The following is a 21179-nucleotide window of genomic DNA, read 5'->3' on the forward strand; positions in this document are numbered from 1 at the left end:
AAGCCATAACTGAAAAACTGTTTTCAAGAAACATGTTAATCGATTAACATGTCTTATAATCGATTAATATCAGTTGCAATCAGTTATGAACAAAAACTGTTATTTGAAACAGAACAAATCAGTTTTAATAGAAAAGTTTTTTGCACTTTCAATAAACAACAAAAAGAACAGAAAGAAAGAAAAACTCAAGATTCATAGTGCTTAATTTTCAAGACTATCTTGTTGATTTTTGAGAAGTTTTTCTTGCATACATTTACAAGAGAGAAAAGATAGAAAGTATTTTTCAATGTGCTAAACATTTTCATTCAGTTGAAAAACCTTGCATGGTTTCCACATTTAGTTTTAGGGTTGTTTGTGAAAACTTCTGTCAAAGATTATACAGCCGAAATTCAGAGTCTATATCAACACAATTTTGTGTGCAAAGTAACTCAGCGAATTTTCTGTTATTTGAGGATGATTCTCGTGGTGTATGGTATCATCACAAAGTTGAGAATCAGTTGTCTTCACAAGGCAGGGAGTCTTGAATCGAGCGATAGTTTTGGTTGGGGCTAAATTGCGGAAACAGTGTTGTATCCAAGTAGGCGTTGGTAGTGGTCAAACCGAGCTTGGTGGCTCAACGGATTCAAGAAGCAAGTTTCTGTCTGGGGTTATTGGAAGTTTGATTGTAATTAAATATACATTTATGATAGTGAAGAAAAATCTCACAAATCAACCGGTTGCAAGTGGACCCGCATACGAATCAAGATAAAAATCCTCAAACACATTTTATCTTTCCCTATCTCTTTATGTTTCTGTCTTTACTTGCTTTCTGAGTTTATTTGCATTTTGTGATTAAGTGTTAATTGCTATTAATCTGTTAACAATCACGAATCAATATTAAGATAGTAAAGATCAGGATTCATCATTGTTTTCAAATCAAGAAAAATCTATTTTTCAAAGAGTAACAACTAGTATAATCGATTAACAAGCTAACCATAATTGGTTAACACAAGTGTCTTTAATTGATTAACCCTGTTAATAATTAATTAACTGCAGCAACTTTATATTCTGCGCAAAAATCGGAAAAACAGGATTAGTGATCCGCTACACATATTCCCCCCTCTAGGTGTGTTCTTACCTCACTAGTACCCAACAAAAACAATTTATTAACTTAGTAAAACTAGACACATCTATCTACCTTTTCTAGAACCCACTAGGTGAGAAACTCTTGCACATAGACACTTTTTTCCCATCTCTTCAACACTAAAACATAGATTTATACCATCTATCCATTCAATTCCCCCCTATGTAGGACAAAGCAATAAATTTGCTCACTATAGGAAGGTAGCAGAAGTTAAATGCCCTCTCACCATGGCAGGGTTTAGAAAATGAAGCTTAGAAAACAGCCCCTTTCTATAAAAAAACCATGCAATGAAGCTAATCAAACTAACATACCGCCTAAACAAAATAAGTACTTCATAAACAACAAACTATTCCAAAAACAAAACACATCATTAATTAAAGCAACAAACTTGAATAAAACAGTTCACAAAATAATCAAATACAAGGAGGTCCATGTTTTAGACTAAGCGCGTTTTTTGATAAAGCTAAGCTCGAGCAAAATTTCTTGCAGCCATCATATGGATAAAAAGCTTTGACTTCACAAGATCATCACTTCTTCTCTTCCTTTTCTGCATCAGCAGCCCTCTTCAGTCTGGCACCATGATGACGCTTGTTTGTGCGCTCCAGGCGAAGCTTATAATAAGCTTTGAATGCCTTCAACTCCTCTGTAACCTTAACAAGCTCCACAGTTGGCTTCTCCACAGGAATGGGCAAGTATGTACCCTGGACTTGTGTCGCATTTGCAAGTTCCTCAGGTGTAGAATCACCAGCCTGCAAAAAATGGGAAACAGACGAATATCAATCATATTTTACCATTGGCAGGAATGATGAGACTACCATTAACAAAAATCCTTCACAGTTCAAAGATATTTGAACATTTTGTATTACCTTGACCTTGCGTGCACGTCTGGGGAACACAACCAACTTGGCCTTGTATGTTTTCAACCTCTGTGCATTAGCCTGAAGACTTTCCAAGGAACGGTTCTTGCGGCGATGATCAACAGCAATTCCAATAGTTGGAGCAAGCCTTTTGGGAATACCAGCAGCCTGTGATATAAACCAGAAAACATATACCATAAAAAATTAGAAATTTAAGACAATAACATCTCATGTATTGCATAGTAATACACCAAATCAATGCATGAAGTAATTTTTAACGCGCCCTTCATTGTCTTCTTCTAAACATCTCAACAAGAACCAGGCACAATTGAACTGAAAACAAAGGTACATAATTAAAACATTCAAAGAAATCAAATTTTGCAAGGAAATAACTTAGCAATGTTGACTACTTGAGTAATAAAGTGGTGGTTCGGTGGTTCCTCTTTATTAAATCATAGATCCACAGAAATTAGAATCCTCGGATCTCTGTATAACAAGTTAACAACTACAAGGAGTTATACTTCTCAGACCTGATAACAAAACAACACCCCGAGTTTATCACAAGAGATAGGAGATAAAACAAGCTGGTTTACCTTAAGTTCTTCAAGAGAAAATCCTCTTCCAGCTTTGACTTTCATGTTGTATTTCAATGTTTGACCGTGAACGACGGGTCTAAGAGGTCCAGCTGTAGGCCTGGGGAAAATCTTAACAGCCTTCTTCTGGCGAGCTGAAGAAGGCAACACCCATAAGTCAAAAAGACAAAGCAACCATAAGAACTTAATTATTTTTAACATAAAGGAGTAACCCAAAATAATCGCAATAGAGAAAATTGAACAAAGGAAAAAAATGTATTAAATTACCTAACCGTCTTCTGGTCTTGCGTGCTGGTTGATTGAACCAGGTCTTGACATAGTTTTGCCAATGCTTACGGAAGTGTCCGTTAGGGATAACATTGTTATGCTTCACCATGGCTTACCTTCCTAACAAAAGAACAAGCACAACTACAAATGAGAAAAACTTAAAAAACAAAAAGTAAAGAATTGGCAAAAAATTATATAACCATAACATATAAATTACAAAACTCAAACTCTACACAAATAACATATGCATACTAAACACTCACTGAGATATATAATGTTAGAATGTTCCTAAAATAACGAAAACCAATTAACAGAGTCTATAAAAAAATTGTTATGCATCTTACAAATCCGGGATAGTGATGCTAACTATGACATTTTTCTATTGCAAACAAAGCTAACTACAAATTGAAAGGCCTATTATGCAGAACCTGAACTTAAATCCAAATTTCAGAACCAAATGAGATAATTAAATCTTACAAAATAATAATAGTTCGAAAAAAAATTAAATCTGAAAATAAAAAAGTAAGGGTTGAAAAAATCAGAAACCTTAGAAACTGAGATTGAAAGAGAAATCGAAGAAAGAATCGAGATACCTGAGGCTGAGGGTTTTGTTCACAATGCAGAAGAAGCTGATGTAAACTTAGGGTTAGATTATTTATTAAAATTTTCATTTTTTTCATTTTTTCTCTTAACATAAATGGGCTTCCGTATTAAGAAAAAAGCCCACAGGCCCATATTATTTCCCAGCTTCCATGGATATTTTCATTCAACAAAAGTCTCAAATTCATTTTATCCTCTGCAGAAAATGGCGCTCACTACTTCCTTTTCTCACACTTCAATTCTAAAACATTGTTCTGGTTTTAATGGCCAAGTATCTTCTTCAAATTCATCATCTCTTATGGGTTCTCCTGTTACAATCTTACACTACATGCTTCCCGGTTCGTTAATTCTATTTTGGTTTTCAGATAACTTATGTTTCTTTTTAGAACCATAAATAAATAAATGAACTGAAATTCTAATTTGTTTTTTGTGTTGCAGGAAACCAATCACATTGCAGAAAACAATTTGTTGTTTATAGTAGGAAGCTTGCGGGGTTGGAAGAGGCCATGAAAATCAAAAGGTAGTTAAGACTTGTTTTTATGAAGTTGTGCTATTATTTATCGTATTTTAGTGGATTGAACTTTGAATTTTTTTAGTTTATTGGGTAAGAATAATCATCATCTGGATTTGGATATATGGGAAGGTTTTCCAATTTTAATATCTGGATTTATATTATCTATCTTGGATTTAAGGTTCTTTAGCCTTCTTAACAATTGTTTGGGGTCAGCAAGTAACTGTTATTAAAGACTAAATCTATTATAGTATAAATGTAAATTTTTTAAAACCTGAGACTATGAAGCATGAGTGTATGAGAAGTTGTGAACGGGTTCCATTCATGTAATATATGAAATTACACTAGTTCATGTATTGTAATTTAACTTGGAGTGTGGTTTGACTGTGTTATCTCCATTCTCAGTTACCTCCTATGGATAAAGTTAAACATATTTTTGATGTTTGTGTTTGTATAGAAGATGCTTTAGTGGCTTGTGGACCTCTGGTTCTTTTAGGCTATATATATGATTCATGGAATATGATGAAAATATTTAAGTGAGTGGGGACTTGGGATGCGTCATTAGTCCACTTTTGATTTTTGTAACATTTCTTTGTATACTTATATTATAGGGAGTTCTGAATTTATCTGTGTGTAGATTGCAAGCAAGCGCTAGACAGAAGTTCCTCAGTTTACATGCATCTGATGTTTCTGAATTTGAGATTATGCACTACATGCTGAATTGTAGCCGTAGTGCCATATGTTGGTCATAATATTTTCAATGATCACAGTTTTGCCCACTTTTTTTTCTTTCTATTTTACCCTTATTTGTTTATATGCTTAAGATCTTGTAGGCATTTTATCATTTACATCTTGGTATAGAGAGGATATAAATAAAAAACTTCAATTAATCCTTTCCTCCTTTCGTGTCTTTTCCAAGCAATGCCAAAATGTTTTTTCAAGAAAATAAATGCATGGTTTCCTTCTTCACTCTTGCGTTTGCTTTTTATTAGCCAAAAAAGTTTGCTTTTAATTTAAAAGATGAAAAGGTTGAGGTAACTTTTATAAAGATTCTTAGCTACTGTCTGGTCACATGTAGAGAACGTGAACTTCAAGTTGTGACAAAGGTTAAAAGAAGGCCTCCATTGAGGCGTGGGAGAGTATCACCACATCTCCCTGTCCCTGATCAAATACCAAGGCCTCCCTATGCAGGTTCAAATATACTACCAGAAATTGCAAGTGAGCATCAAATTCATGATTCTGAAGGCATAGCTCACATGAGGGCTGCATGTGAGCTTGCAGCGCGCGTCTTAAAGTATGCCGGAACTTTGGTTAGGGTAAGATTTCCTTCTTCAAGCATACTTCATATGTCATCTATGTACTGGATGTCTACATCTTGTGGTCATTATTTATTTGTTTATGATTATTTCTGCATAATAATTTTGCACTTCTGCACAACATTCTTTCTCTTGTACCGTACCATGTTTGTTTATATTAGATTTGATACGAAGGCCGTCATTGCTTCTTAACTAACACATAAGCATAGATAGTCACAATGACCTTTTTTCTTTGTGCTAGAATTACCAGTTAGTCACTGTAGGTTTTGGTTGAATATTAAAAGATTGTCAGATAGTGGGGAGATTAGTGAATAGGTTCTGCTACTTTGTGGTGTATGTATTGTTTCCCATGATGGTGGATAATGGATGGAATGCCGAACCTGGCAGGTTATAGGTGGTAGGAGATGATTAAAGTTTATATGGCCATTGTAGAAAAATGACAGTTAATAGAGTAGAGTTCACCTGTTTTATAGCTTTTGCTTGTTTCACCCTTAATGAGTTTGCTTTTATGCTGTGAAAGGTTTCTTTTCACTCAGATATCAAGTTCTTGTTTAGCTGTGGGGATTAGTGGTGGTGGTTGAATGGCTAAACTCAGATGTGACGATGAATCCCTTGTCTAGATGAAATATGAAGTTTGTAATCGAACGAGTGTTGATACATATTTGAAGATGTTAGACCGCTGTGATCTAACATTCCTTTTAACGGTGGGACACACTAATTGCCTTAAGTGGACTCAAAGCAACATGAGATGACAGCATTTTTAATAGTGAATAATTTAAGAATTCACAAAATGTAACATTTGGTGGTTTATGTCTATACCATAACCTTGTTTGAATCTCAGAAGTATGAGTGCTTCATAATTTCTGTTGTACTCTTGTCAGACATGTGCCTGATACCGTACCAAACTCAGATAATTGATAAATATTATTTGCAACTTTGCATTGTATTTGCAATAACTGAGCTTAAAAAATGATGCAGTGGTGGATTTCCAAAATGTTTGTGCACATTAGTTAATGACCTTTCATGTTTTAATTGTTTTTTTAATGTTTCAAACTTTCATATCATGAGATTATATATATAATTTTTTAGATGTATGTTCTCATCTCCTATTGTACCCTTATCTCGGTTTTTAACAGAAGCCACATCCCTGTACCATGTCATAACCCAAATGTGAACTTTTTATAGTTTGTGTATGTTGTGCTTTTCTTTTTGCTGCTATCCTTCCATATCAACTAATTGACTCTGCACTACTTTCTATATCTGACTCAATCTTGGTTTATATTGTCAGCCTTCTGTAACAACAAACGAAATTGATAAAGCAGTGCACCAGATGATAATTGACGCTGGTGCTTATCCCTCGCCTCTTGGCTATGGTGGATTTCCAAAAAGTGTGTGCACATCAGTTAATGAATGCATGTGCCATGGAATACCTGATTCTCGGCAGTTGCAGGTTTTGCAAGCCTAATTTGTTTTCCCCTTTATCCTTGGAGTGCATATTACTTATAACTGATGACAATTTATCTCTTTTGCAGAATGGTGACATTATTAACATTGATGTGACAGTCTACCTGAATGTATGCTCCTAATTTCTTTAGTTAATTTTTATCAGGTTTTAGTGGACACATTGAATTCCCTCCCTAACTTCAACATCTTCCACCAATTGCAACAGTGTTTCTATGTCTACTTTATTTGTGTGTTTTTTTCAATCTGCTAAAATAACAGTAGGTTAGTGTGGGAATAAGAATTTAGCACCATGTTTATTACTTGTAAAAGTAGATTTCTTCCATGAGCTACTTTTATATTCAGTATTAGATATCAATGTCGCTTCCTCTCTGCTTCTCTCAAGATTATTTGCACATCTGTTATTAATCGATAGAGTTTTCAACATTAAGTTATTCTAGCTTGTTTGCTTTGATATAGGACGGTTCACGTGGGTTCTTTTTTTGAAAAATTATCTCCCACGTGTTAAATTTGATTTGGGAACTTATTTTATGATGATCTGTATGATAGTTACTTCTTTAAAACATATTAATGGCCATGGCCTGTGCCTATGTAATTTTGGGTACTGTGCTCATTACTAATATTCTCTGTTTTTCTCCATTATGATATATATTATTTTTTATGTTAATGACCAAGTAATTGTATTTTGATCTATATATGCTTTGTTAGGGATATCATGGAGACACATCAAAGACATTTTGTTGTGGGGAAGTCGGCGATGAACTGAAAAATCTTATTAAGGTAATAATCATCAGTTGATACATGAAAAAGAAACCTTGCTGTATTTTTGCTTTGTTTTGATTCTGGTAGTATGGGCTGCACTTTGTTGAAGCCACATTACTTCCTTATGTATTTACATTTCCATCAGACATGAAGTCACCAAATCTGATTCCACGAGAAGCAATGCTAGTTGTGTAATTATTTAAACTATTTATTGAGAAAAAAAATTTATCTGATCTTGGAAGGTAAATGAAGAGTGCTTGGAGAAGGGAATAGCTGCTTGCAAGGATGGTGCTACTTTTAGGAAAATCGGAAAGAGAATCAGGTACAGTTTATTATATCATTACTGAAAGAAAAAGACTTCACCATAAATGTACATTATGTACTACTGCCAGGATTGATTATTTACTGCTTGTGAAACTTTGTTTCATTTATTTAGTAGAAAACATTGTAGTTTTAATTGAATAACATAATATGTTTAAGTAGCTATCCTTTCTACTAGAAGCTGCATAAGAAGATTCATATGGTGTATCAAGAAGTGAGTAACCACCTAGTCCAAATTTTACATGATATCTATCAAGTGAGCCATTTGTTCTAACCATGCTTTCTCGTGTATGATTGGCAAAATCTGCCTCCTAAATCCTAAATGATTTTGAAGTTTCTACATTAATAATTATGGTATAGTGATTAACTGTGCAGCTGTCTACTATTCGTCTTTGTACAATTATCGCTTTTATTCATTGATGATGTCAACTGGAATTGGTGGCTGCTTCTGTAGATTTTTAAGCCTTTTCTTTTGAAACATTATCTCAGTGAGCATGCTGAAAAGTATGGCTATGGTGTCGTGGAGCGGTTTGTTGGGCATGGCGTGGGAAAAGTTTTTCATTCTGAGCCAATCATTTTTCATCACCGTAAGTGACCTATCGACTGGTATAATTTCATCATATTGCCTTTTCTGGCTTAAGGTGATTGTCTTGACAAACAAAACCTGTTAACCTGCACACTTTTAGCTTGGTTTGCCTAAGATTGGATTAGATGCTAATAAGGAATACTTAATTAGATCATTGCAGTAGTATGTATTGCCTGCCAACTTAGTTGCGTTGTAGTGCTAAATTTTAACCTTAAAATCGAAAACCCTATTCATTTTTTGCCAGATCATTCATTTCGAAGAATTTCTGTTGATCAATAAGGCTGAAGGCTGGTAATTTAATAACGGCTGTGTTTAATTAAGTTGTATTTTTTTGTTGTCAAACTGCTATAATCTATGCAAGGACCCAGGAAAAAACCATTGTGTCTTAGTATGTTTAATTAAGTTGTATTTCCCTTAGTATTCTTTTTCCTAACAGACTTCTAATTTATATGTCGCTTAACAGGCAATGACAAGTCAGGTTGCATGGTTGAAGGTCAAACATTTACAATTGGTAAGTGCATTGTTGATTTGTACCCAGAATCTGAGATGACCCCTGCTACCTTTTCTACACTATACTGCTTCACATGTTACTTTGTGATGTACATGTTTTCCAAGTTGATTGCTCTTTGTATTGGTCAAGCTTGATATTTAGTCTTGAAGTTAATTTATTTATGCCCTACAAATTTGTACTTCAACTGCAGAGCCTATACTTACATTGGGAGGCATTGACTCCATTACATGGCCAGACAACTGGACAACTCTTACAGCCGATGGTAGTCCGTCTGCACAGTGTGAGCATACCATTTTAATAACTAGGGCCGGAGCCGAAATTTTGACCACATGTTAATGTGGTAACATTAATATTGCTTTTTTTATCTAAGTTGTAAATAGAAGTAGAGTCTGCCTTGAGGAACTATATACCACATTCTCTTGTGCATAAATTTTTCATATTTGAAGGAACTCATCCTGCCTGTATAATAGAGATACACAGAGATTGACCAATACAAATTTCCATCAGCAGGTATAAGTTACTGCTTTCACATTATTGTAGTTTAATTATGGCAGGAAATATGGTTATTGTTCTTTCGGATTGTTGTCTAATTGGAAAGAGTCAAGTTCTTTTGGTACTACCAAGGATATCCTCTTACCTTTTTGGTCATCTTTGGGATCTGGTGGAACCTTACACCACTAGACTAACGCCTTGTTGGTAGAAAGAGCTAAGTTGAGATTTCATATAAAGTGGACATGCTTATGCTATGTCAAGGATATGATGTTATGTTTCATATTTTTGGCATAATAATGAGTATTCAAATGAGCAATGCTCAAATACAAGCCATCTTTATTAACTTATGACGTGGTGTTGGGTTGTTAAGTTAAATCTAGTTCTATTTGAAGTTACATGTTTTTGCTCTAAAGTGTTTTTTAATAATGTATTGTGAACTAATTGGAATCTTGTAATATTTCACACATCAATCAACAGTTGTTAGAGGGATAATAATAGGTATCGTAAAGGATTTTTCTTTTGTTGATGAATAAACAACTTTTATTATTTTGACCTTTATTGATAATGAGAAGACAAATAGTTTTGTGCCATGTGATATTTTTGTTCCATGTGATAATTGATGTATGGATGATAAACAATTGAGACTGAGTAGCAGCCTCTGAAGAATCAAACTTTTAACAAACGTGATGTCACGTTGTAATTTGATTTAAAATTGACTAGTACATAGATAATCTTGTTTTACTAAAATCTTAATTATATATAATTTAAAATCTGTGCACTCACAGTGTAAAGTTATTGTCAGTTCATTATCCACCATTGATTTGTATTACTTTTTTATTTGAGAGTCAATGATGGTTAACAAATCAATGGTAGATGATTTATTGACAGTGTAAAAAATACTTACACTGTCAGTATATATATATTAAATCCATATATTTTTAGTCTAGAAATATGTTTAAGAGATCATTAGTTTAATAAATTATAAATCCATATATTTTTATGTGATAATCTTATTATAGGTGATTTCTCCTTATGAAATCAAGACATAATTGTTGTAATCCTAAAGGAGGAAAGATTGCTGCAAATGCAAAAAAAAAAAAATCTATGAAAATAAGTCAGGTCTTATAAAGAAAAAAATACTTGCCAAAAGCCATGAAAAAGAGTTGGAGCACAATTTTTAGGAGATTAAACAAAAATATTCACACTTGTTTGGTGGTTTACTTAGCCAATTGAGCTAACTCATGAGAAGACTAACTTTTAATTCTTATATGTGAGGAAACTTCATTGAATATAGGCAAATGAGAAAATAAAATGAAGTTTTCATAGGTAAATATCTTGTATCTAGCAGTAGAAGGGTATCCTTCCCAAAAATTATAAAATATACCCACATGTTAAAAAACACAAATATACTACAAATATTCCACTTATAAATTACTACAAATATTCCACTTATAAATCTCCCTTAACAAACATCCTTCTACCAAACACTACCATACATGGCTTCCATATGTTCTCTGAATATGATTTCCTCCCTCGGACTCTCTAACCCAAGTTCTATTTCTCCTTCTCAAACCCAAAACCAAGTAGGTTCTACTTTCTTTCAATCCTTCTCAACCAAAAGTTTAAATTTTTTAACTACTCATCACGTATCTACAAGCAAAAGAAGTTCCAATAACACCACAACCACAGCATTCTTCTCCAATAATAAACCCAAGAAGCATCAAGATTCTTCAAAACCAAGTAAGCACTTCTTAGATCCTTTTGCTGGATATACTTTAGGTTGTATAAAAACCATTTAAATGACTTATTACCTTATGTGAAAATCATTACATTTTATTTAATAGAATCAAGATTTTAATATACTAAATCATCAAGAGAGTCCTCACTTTAGACACATGTTAATATTATTTCATAACATATAGCATTTCTCATTCATTTCTCTGTTACTTTCTCTAGCCAAAGTTCAAGAACTATATGTATATGAGATCAATGAACGTGACAGAAGTAGTCCTGCATATCTAAGGCTAAGTCAAAAACCAGAAAACTCACTTGGAGATCTAGTACCATTCAGCAACAAACTCTACTCTGGAGACTTAGAAAAAAGGCTAGGAATAACAGCAGGATTATGTGTACTCATCCAACATGTACCTGAGAAAAAAGGTGACAGATATGAAGCCACATATAGCTTCTACTTTGGAAACTATGGTCACATATCAGTTCAAGGACCTTATCTAACATACCAAGATACATATCTAGCTATAACTGGTGGATCTGGAATCTTTGAAGGTGTTTATGGACAAGTGAAACTTCAGCAAATTGTGTTCCCATTCAAGTTGTTTTATACTTTTTACTTAAAGGGTATTCATGATTTGCCAACTGAATTACTAGTGAAGCCAATTCAACCATCACCCCATGTTGAACCATCTCTAGCTGCTAAGGCTTCTGACCCTAATGCCTCTCTATTAAACTTCACAAATTGATCATGCTATTTTAGGGGATTTTGATTTTTGGACCTAAAATAAATTTCTACTTGTTGTTGTTGCCCTTTGGATTTTTTTATTCAATTTTGGTTTGTTTTGTTTCTATTGGAAGTTTGGGATGTGTGGTAATAAAACATATAATTGGAAGTGCATTTTGTGCATTCTATAAATAGATTTTGTTGTTATTCATAAGATAAGATGCTTACATCTAGAACTACATCAATTATTTTTGGAGATGTGACTTTCTCTTGTGCTGCTCTCAATAATTTAACATTTGATATTTGGCTTAGTTCAATAATTATTGATCTAGTGGAGTTTTATACCACTAAATCAATTCCTCTTTGTTACATCAATTACTTTAAAAAAGAAAATATAAAATATGAGATGATATTGGGTCTATATAATTTCTGTGTAGGTTGGTTATATTGGAATTTGCAACATTTAATTTAATTAAATGTTTCCATTTGTCTTCCTGTCATCATGGGATGATATTATTTGTGCAAACTATAGACTGGAAAACATTATGCCGTTTGGTTGATATATGACAGCAAATACTTTAGAAATCTCATTTGAGTGGAAAAACGTGGAAGGGTGTACTTTTACATGTAAAGTTTAATGTTGCTGTGGGAAACAAGTTTGGTTGAGTATTTAAAAGTGGGAACACGAATTGAATTCAAATATCATAATTTTCAAGATATTTTTTTTATTTTTTGGTTAAAGAATACCTTAAGGATATCCATTAACATGACCTTATTATAAATAATGAAGTTGGAATTTGATTAAAACTACCTATTTATATAGATGACAAGAATATCTACATCATATATACAAGAGGTAGGGTAATAATTTATGATGGTAAAAAATGTAAATTTAATATAGATCTATGACGAATGAATTATTCATCTTTTGTAACCCACTTTTGATATTTGTATCAAATCGATCTAAACTTAAATGCAATTTTATTTGACTCCATAAGAATTGGTTAAGCTCAAAATTCAACTTGAGTTCAATACAATTATTTCTTTAGTTCGAACTTGTCTCCATTTGAAATCATGAACTGATCAATTCGACTCATCAACTCGAGTTGGTTTCATTCATCGAGAGTTCATGAAATATTTTGAAAGATTGATTATGTGTGTATAGATCACGAATCTAATGAGTCGAATTGTACTTTGCACGAGTTAGCCTCCTTATTTAATGTTTCATTTTTAACTCAAATTCAACTCAATTGATTCATGAACCATGTTTATCAAGCTTAATAATAAATTGACTTTTAAAAAATATCAAATAGATTTTATGTATTGTCAGTCCTCCTGCTTATAAATAGTGTGACCTCTCCACTGTTAAAATTCTTAACTGCTTCTTACAATTACAAACTTGTCTCTCAAGAACAAACAAGGTCTTTTTAGAATTAGTCATGTTTTAAAACTCTTACTGTGTATTTTTTGGGTTGGACATTTCTAAATTTTAGTTACATTTTTACTTGATCATTGGTCAATGGTTTTTTTTAAGGAAATAAAAGCTTGAGAACTCTCAATTAGTAACACAAAGCCGACCAACCATCTTGTTCATATTAAAAAAACCATAACCCAAGATCAAGCTAGAAGATTTGGGCTACTAAAAAACTTGAGAACTCTGAAGTAGTAATACAAAGCCGACCAACTATCTTGTTCATTAAAAACCCAGAGCCCAAGATCAAGATAGAAGCTTTGGGCTACTAAAAATATTTTTAGCCAAGACAAAGAAACAAACAAAAATCACAAATTTCACCAAACACAATCTATCAATGGCTCTTTCTTTTTTTATAAATGTCAGATCAAGATTTTAAATTGTGATAATGGAGATAGAGATTTCCAAAATGGTTACCATGTCAAGAATAAAATATTATGGTTTTTGGGTTTCCTGTTTCAAATAAGAATATGAAGTTTTTAACCAAGGGAGCGTCCTTTTTCTTCCACATGGGTCAGCACAAGAGAAGTAAATTGAGTTTGGTTGGGTAGAGTTAAAGAAGAGAGAAAAGAGGGAGAGAGAAGTAGAAGAGAAATGAGGAGTTTCTCCCCTTTGGTTGAGAAGGGAGAAAGAAGGGAGAGAAGAAAAAAGTGGGTGGGCCCACAAAATTTCTTTCCATCGGAGAAAGTGAAAAGAGAAAAAGAGACTTTAGCTGAACAATGATCTGTTATCTCAAATTTTGTCATAAACTATGTCACAAAACATATCAATTAAAAATGTTAATTAAAATTATAATAAAATTTATAATTTAAAATTATAACATTTATTTTTAATTAATAATAAAACAATATTTTCCTGCATCTTTTCTTTATTCTAGAGACATTTTTGTAAATTAAACCAATGTTGTGAAACCCGAGCCGGACGTCAAACCCGAGCTGGACGTCAAACCGGAAGAGGTCTTGTATTAGGTTTAACCGGTCAAGTTGTTTGGTCTGACCCGTTGATTTTTATACATAATCAATATTTTTTATCTATAGATGTATAATTATATAAAAATGTAAAATTTTATATAATTAATAATCATGTATAATTACATTGAAGTAACGTCTCTTAATCTTTTTTTGGATTGAAGTGAAACAAAAGATTACATAAAAATGTTCCATTTTTTTAATTTTTAAGTGAACCGTCCGGTTTACTTCCCGAGTTAATCTGGTTTAATCGGGTTTAACACGGTCGAACCGGAATTTCTCTGGTTCAAAGCGGTCCAGCTCTCACTCGATTAAGACGATAAACCAAAGTCGTTTTCAAGTTCGATCAGCGGTCAAACCGGTTGGACCGTCCAGTATGGTCCGATTCTCACAACACTGATTTGAACCACAACATCATCACTTTCTTCTCATTTTCTATCCAACCAAACAAAAGAGAAAGAGAAGAAAATATTTATTTCTATTCATTTTCTCTCATTCTTCTCTTGTACCAAACATCACAAAAATCTACTATATTTCTTCTATTTCTCTTTCTCACCTATTTCTCTCTTCTCATTTTCTCTCGTATACCAAACAAAACCAAATGCAAATTTGTTCTTTGTGGATAAGTACATTTCTTTGTGGATAAGTACATTTCTTTGTGGATAGGTACATTTCTGAGACATTCAAGTGGGGCCATCTGATTATAGATGAAGTAATATTAGAGGTACACTTATTATTCTTGACATCACTGCCACACACTGGGATTGAATTATTAAGACCAATTAATGTAGATATGAAGAAACAAACCAAACACTCTATGAGATGTTAATCTAGTGGTGTAAAACTCTACTAAATATTTAGGATGATTAAAAGGTTAATAATTCAATTCTTGTGAGTAATACTTATTAGGAATGACAATCACACACCACATAAGAGATTAGTTCTGAGGTTACCAACGGCGGTACCCAAAAAAATAGTTTTGGTGTATAAGTAGGAGTCAAAGTAGAGAGTGAGGGATGAAGAGGTAAAACCTGATTATGAGTAAAGCTCAACTAACCTTGACCATATGTAACATTATTCATTCACAAAGGTGCTTGGTTTCTCAAATGCTCTCATGGGTTCTCGTTAATATTGGCTTACATTAATTGTAAGAGCACAATCCAACAAGATTAAAAATAACAAATAAAATTTATGTTACATGTATGAAAAACATTTTATTTGTAGACATAATTCACTTTTTGAAGATACATGTGCTATAAAATATTTAATCCTTGACTATATTGGGATATATTTATACATCTCTCCCCAAGTTTATTTTTAAAAATATTGCGCTATTTTCTACACAAAGGATGTCTGATGTTTTTTTTAATCTGCCAAGAAAGAAGTAAATAAATGAAGGTAACAATAAAGTTGCCTACTTAAGAGGGAACTAAACGATTTAAACCGTAAAGTAGATGTTAGTCTGAAATGAGTCTTTTACCTCGGATCTTAAACTTATGTCCCTAATACTATATAATATACTTTATGGTCATACTAGACTCCCTAGTCTTTCTGTTGTTATGAGAGCTTTTCAGAAATTGTATATCCCTAGTAACGAGACAAATTTATGCACTATTATTATAAAGTTTTTTAAACTCTTGTCATATTATTCATCGTTTATTTGTATTATTTTTGTTTGAGAGTCAATATTAATTAACATATGAATGGTGAATAATTTTTTGACAGTATAAAAAACACTTACACTATTTGTATATACATATTAAATTCAACATTAATTAATGAAACTTAGACTTGGCATGGAAATAAAAGGCTACGACTTTCAATTTGAGGATCCAAGCATGCATGCACTAAAGTATTTATTTATTCCTTTTTTTCGAATTTCTCAATCTTTCCATTTTGTTCTACCTGGCTCATTTTCCAATCTGCTTTCCATGTAACAAAAGAGGAAATAAGAAACAATAAGGAGGACAATGTTAACAAGTGGTGTTCTAGAGATATTATTTAAAAAATATAATGAAAATTATATTAAAAATAATATGTTCATATTTATGAATAATTTCTTTGATTATTATTTTATTCCATGATATTATTTGCATTTATTTTCATTTTTATAATATTATTTTAATAATAAATACTAAAAAATGTACTAACTTTTTAATTTAAATAAATAACAGATTAGTATTTAGAGATTGTTAAATACTCAAAATCGGATAGATACTTATTTTTTTAGTGGGCAAAAGAAATATTATTAAAAGCACAAAAATATATAATTAGTACAAGAGTAAGATGTAGGGACAACATAATGTCCATATTAGTTTATTTATTTCAATTTAATTTATAGTATTTTTTTAAGGTAAGAGGTGCAACAACACCCACAAAATATATTAAAAAGGAATCAGTTGGGAAGACAAGCAAATTACATATTCTTGAATAGAATAAAGTATTTATTTCCTTAAATTCATTCATTGTTTATCACATCTCTTATTTCACTTTTTTCTAGAAGTTATCATTTTACAATATTTATAAATAAAAAAAACATATGTTAAACAATAAATAGATTTAAGAAGATAAGTTGTCTCCTGATATAAGAAGATATTTTATTCTCATTTTTTGAATAGTTAAGGAGAACAAAACCATTTCTAAAACACTCATTGAAAATAAAATTTGGCATGAAATTCCACAAGTAGCAATTTGTCCTCACAATAGAAACTTCTAAGTTCATAGAAGATAACAAGTTCTTGCACAAAATCCACCAACTAAGGAGCTTCCAAGAGACCTTGGATCCACCATTGAAAATCTTCACCATCAAGGTTGAGTCATATTCTAACCATAAAGCATTCCAACCTTTATTATGAGAAAATTCCATCGCTAGGATAGCTGATAAGAGCTCAACAAACAAAGCATCCTAGATCCTATAATAAGCAGCAAAGTAGGTCAAAACACTATCACTAGTGTCTCTGAAAGTACCCCTCCTCCATAATGCCCAAGAAAGTCATAAGCAACACCATCTATATTTACTTTGATCCAACCCAAAAGAGGAGGCTACCATATTACCTCAAAAAATTTTGGAGCTGTGTTGAAGTTTATTAGAACTTTGAGATCTCTACAAATATGGAAATCCAATAAAGATGAGTTAGCACAAGACTTGAATGATATGCCCTAAGAGGAGATATTCAACCTTATCTTAGATATTTTTTGAGTCATAGTGAAGTTTATATCCTCAAATATATTATTTTTATCGATAATTATTAGTATATTAGTATTTTTGTTGTGGAGGAGACTCCAACCCTTAACTTCTTTCACTTTAACCATCAAACCACTTTATATCTTCCCTTTTGTTGTTGGTGAGACTTGAACTCACAGCGTCATACACTTTGTTCCTTAAGCCCTTAATCCTCATCTTCATCCTCAAATCTACTTTGATTCCTCATATTGTACTTATATGAATGTTATACCATGTAGTTTTCCATTACAACATCATCCATTCCTACATTAATGTTATATTTGATATTTACAAACATTTTATTTATATTAACATCAAAATTAACAATCCAATCTTATCACTATATTATCATGATGGCCGAATTAGCCTTTCCACGCATGGGAATGAGATTATTATATTTACACTTTCCAGAGTTCATGAGATAAGAAACTTGTACACTATAAGTAGCATTGGTTAGCTATATTGAAATTAGATCACAGGTAGAGCTCGTAAAATGACTCAATCTAAACACATAAAAAACATTCTAAATAGACCTCAAACAATTTTAGTCCATATTGATGGAGTGTGAATTCGATTAGGCTCAAATTCACTCAATCTTAACTAGAAAAAGTATTCAATTATATTCACAATTTGTCCACTATCGACAAATATTATTTTACCCTCAAATAACACTATATTTTTTTGTCCCCACCCAATCGAACCTAAATCCAAATTGAAACAAACAAATTTTATCATAATGTAAAGATGATTTTAATTCTCTAGAATATAGTGAGGGTTAAAAAGAGTGGGGATGGGTAAAATAATAAGAACAAAGAGTTCTGAAAAATGTTTGGTAGTATCTGTTTGTAGTTGGTCTGAAAATGAAAAAAGCAGCCCTTTGGGTGAAACCCCAAAAACAGCAACACTACATATAATATCAGTGGTCCATGCATTCTTACCCTCATACACTGACACTATCAATATAATCAATCCCTCAAAGTGTTACTAGTGAGAGTGCTACTCCAACCTCACTATCACTCATCAATGAAACCCTTTTTAAACAAATTTAACTCTCTCTCACTCTACTATCTCTGTCTTACTCTCTTTCTCTGCATAATATCTATGGCAACCTAATGCAAATTTATGAACAGTACAATCTGTGACTGCATTGTCTGCATGTCTGTCTCTCATCTGCAGTCACTGAATGCTCTTGACTCTCTCTTTATCTCTTATATTATCACAAGAAAATGTTGCATGAAAAAGAAGAAGAAAAAATGCCATTTTAATTAGATATAAGATTTCTAGTTCTATCATTAAATGCAAGAACCTTAGCTTTCATTACACCTTTTGTCTGCATCTTCTCGCACCCCCTTTACTCTCACTTTCTCTTTCTCCATCACAGACACAGACAAAGGTGCAGTCTCTATAATTGATTAGTCCATATCTTAGTCACAACGAAGAAAATCTAACAAAGTTAACAGACAACCTACTTCGTATTAATTAAACTAAAAAGATTTTTCTAACACATATTTTATATGAATGATCAATGTAAGTATAATTAGTGATAAAATATATAATATATGATGATATAAAATAGGTTCGAATACAATTTTAGTCGCTAAGTTGTATCTAAATATTCTAAACCTAAAATACTAATCAAATAATATCATTAGTCATCATATAATATAAATTAGTAATTGATTATTAAACACTAATAACTAAAATGAAAACAGTGCATAAGAAAATAATGTTAATTAAAAGTGAAAATCATTTTCATTGTTGCTATCTTCTTCATCTTCATCAAACTCCTCATCATCTTCATCATCACCTAATAACAAATCATCATCTGCCATCATATTCTGATCACTACAACTGTCCACAGTATGAGGAGCATGGCCATCACCAAAGGCACGAACATGGTCTTTGAGGGACCTTTTGTGCTTGAAATCTGAACCACAAATACAGAACCAAAGCTTCCCACAATTTTTCTCATGTGTCCTCCAATCCCCTCTCACTGCAAATGGCTTCCCACATTTTCTACACCCAAATGGCTTTGTACCATGCTTCCTCTTGTAGTGTGTCTGAAGTGTCCGGAAATCTTTCAATGGTCTTGCCCTTGGGTGATCTATGTTATTCTTGCAACCCTCAGCACAACAATAGCAAGGTAGCCTCAGCATTGAAGAAGCTGGTTTCATCCCTCTCAATGATTCAGGCCCTTTTCTGTATTGTGACCCATGTCCCCACATATGCATCTGAAATGTAACAATATACATTAGAAAAATTTAGGGTGACATTAATTAATTCATAAACTCGTCCATGTTATGGTTTTTGAAAATGCTCAACATTGTAACAATAAAGGGACGGGGGTTAGAGGCTTTTCAATTTTGCAGTTTGAATTTCTGAATTCTTTGTGGGTCTAAGGGGTGGTTGTTGGTTGTATTTTTAAAATCTTTGTAGGATCAAGGCTTATTAGTTGTTGGATGTATTTCTAAATTCTTTCATTTTTGTAAACTGCTTGAGCATCCAATTCTGCTTATAAAAAATAGCAACAATATTATGAGAACATATTTGTGCTAAAGAAAAATAGCATTCTTGCAAGATGGACATAATTATTGGTGTCAAATTTGACATTTTTTACTAGAGAGGAGTATAGTTACCTATTCACATCTATGTATAAGTCTTTGATAAAAGAGAAAGTTTGAAACTGTTTACCTAAGTCTCTAATTAGTGCTTAAGAATTTACTGTATTTGACTGGGCACACTTCAGTTTTAGCTTTTATGGACTATAGTGTTTGACTAACCTGCATGTTGTTGAAACGGTTGAACATTTTGTTACAGACTGAGCAAGAAAACTGGGTGGGTCCAATGAGGATTTGAGCAGGAGAAGGGATCCAATACTGACCCTGAATTGGATTTGAAATCAAATGATCAGGTTTTGTGATAGTGGGGTTTGTGTTTTCTGCAGTGGAAGGAAGACCAATGTGTAGGGCAACTGTTATACCACTGTGATCATCAGAAGTAGTAGGGTTTTGGTGTTGATGAAGAGTGGTATCAGATTGGTTTGATATAGAGAAAGGTTTGGGGTTGTTGTGTTGGCCAGGAAGGCCAAGAGAGAGGGAAATAGAAGCTTCATCATCAAGAACTTCATCAGCTTCAAAGAATGCATTATTATTACTGCTACTTCCATTAGAGGAGGATATGTAGAAAGAGTGAGTTTGCATGGTAAGAGATATGATTTATGAGATAGCTTATGAATATTATACAATGAGAGAATGGTAGCTAGAAGAGAATAGAATCATGGAGCAAAAGAGGGTTTTGTGTGTTGGTGTGTGAGATGCTAAGTGTGAATGAAAAAGGCAATAAATAAACAAATTTTCAGTGGGTGCCTTGGCTTTTTGCTTTTGATATTTTTCAATAATAATCATTTTAACTGCTTTTTTGTTAGATTTTTAGTTTATTATTATTACATATAATTCATTAGATTTAACTTTTAGGTCACTTTAAATCAAGGAGAGATTAAAATCTTAACAACTTTGATTTTAGTTGGTAAATAATCTGATTTATTAAACATATTTCATTAAATTAGAATAAGACAAAATTCATTTCAATAATATTTACATTTCAAAAAGAGAATAGTCTTCCACTATCCTCTTCAATCGCATAAAAACTGAATTTTAAAA

General features: G+C 32.5%; 4 protein-coding genes across 4 annotated transcripts; 2 read left to right on the top strand and 2 right to left on the bottom strand.

Annotated features, from left to right (window-relative positions):
* LOC109361209 (60S ribosomal protein L13-1-like) lies at nt 1439–3537 on the bottom strand. Its single transcript, XM_019606584.1, has 5 exons — nt 3434–3537; nt 2841–2960; nt 2574–2707; nt 1990–2148; nt 1439–1872 (listed from the first exon to the last, which is right to left on the bottom strand). Exons 2-5 carry the CDS (start codon nt 2947–2949, stop codon nt 1651–1653), a joined length of 624 nt encoding a protein of 207 aa, XP_019462129.1. The 5' UTR covers nt 2950–2960; nt 3434–3537; the 3' UTR covers nt 1439–1650.
* On the top strand, nt 3617–9482 carry LOC109361232 (methionine aminopeptidase 1B, chloroplastic). The gene is made up of 10 exons (XM_019606620.1): nt 3617–3778; nt 3879–3960; nt 5030–5267; nt 6556–6717; nt 6800–6841; nt 7437–7508; nt 7733–7812; nt 8301–8398; nt 8861–8908; nt 9099–9482. Exons 1-10 carry the CDS (start codon nt 3646–3648, stop codon nt 9242–9244), a joined length of 1101 nt encoding a protein of 366 aa, XP_019462165.1. The 5' UTR covers nt 3617–3645; the 3' UTR covers nt 9245–9482.
* On the top strand, nt 10848–11914 carry LOC109359238 (allene oxide cyclase, chloroplastic-like). The gene is made up of 2 exons (XM_019603826.1): nt 10848–11140; nt 11357–11914. The coding sequence occupies exons 1-2, from the start codon at nt 10897–10899 to the stop codon at nt 11878–11880; spliced, it is 768 nt and encodes a 255-aa protein (XP_019459371.1). The 5' UTR covers nt 10848–10896; the 3' UTR covers nt 11881–11914.
* LOC109360103 (zinc finger protein WIP6-like) lies at nt 19278–20813 on the bottom strand (the record flags this gene model as incomplete). Its single annotated transcript, XM_019604838.1, has 2 exons — nt 20301–20813; nt 19278–19751 (listed from the first exon to the last, which is right to left on the bottom strand). Coding segments are annotated over exons 1-2 (894 nt in total), but the record flags the coding sequence as incomplete, so codon positions are not given.

This window comes from Lupinus angustifolius, chromosome LG11 (genome assembly GCF_001865875.1).
Source record: "Lupinus angustifolius cultivar Tanjil chromosome LG11, LupAngTanjil_v1.0, whole genome shotgun sequence".
In the NCBI taxonomy this organism is placed as follows: Eukaryota; Viridiplantae; Streptophyta; class Magnoliopsida; order Fabales; family Fabaceae; genus Lupinus; species Lupinus angustifolius.

Excerpts from the sequence above, each read along its gene's own strand:
- LOC109361232 (XM_019606620.1), top strand. The coding sequence starts at position 3,646 with ATGGCGCTCACTACTTCCTTTTCTCACACTTCAATTCTAAAACATTGT. Across the intron at positions 6,718-6,799 it reads CTGATTCTCGGCAGTTGCAG|AATGGTGACATTATTAACAT; the intron begins GTTTTGCAAGCC and ends TCTCTTTTGCAG. Across the intron at positions 8,909-9,098 it reads AGGTCAAACATTTACAATTG|AGCCTATACTTACATTGGGA; the intron begins GTAAGTGCATTG and ends CTTCAACTGCAG.
- LOC109361209 (XM_019606584.1), bottom strand. The coding sequence starts at position 2,949 with ATGGTGAAGCATAACAATGTTATCCCTAACGGACACTTCCGTAAGCAT. Across the intron at positions 2,708-2,840 it reads CAAGACCAGAAGACGGTTAG|CTCGCCAGAAGAAGGCTGTT; the intron begins GTAATTTAATAC and ends TGCCTTCTTCAG. Across the intron at positions 2,149-2,573 it reads TTTCTCTTGAAGAACTTAAG|GCTGCTGGTATTCCCAAAAG; the intron begins GTAAACCAGCTT and ends TTTATATCACAG.
- LOC109359238 (XM_019603826.1), top strand. The coding sequence starts at position 10,897 with ATGGCTTCCATATGTTCTCTGAATATGATTTCCTCCCTCGGACTCTCT. Across the intron at positions 11,141-11,356 it reads TCAAGATTCTTCAAAACCAA|CCAAAGTTCAAGAACTATAT; the intron begins GTAAGCACTTCT and ends TACTTTCTCTAG.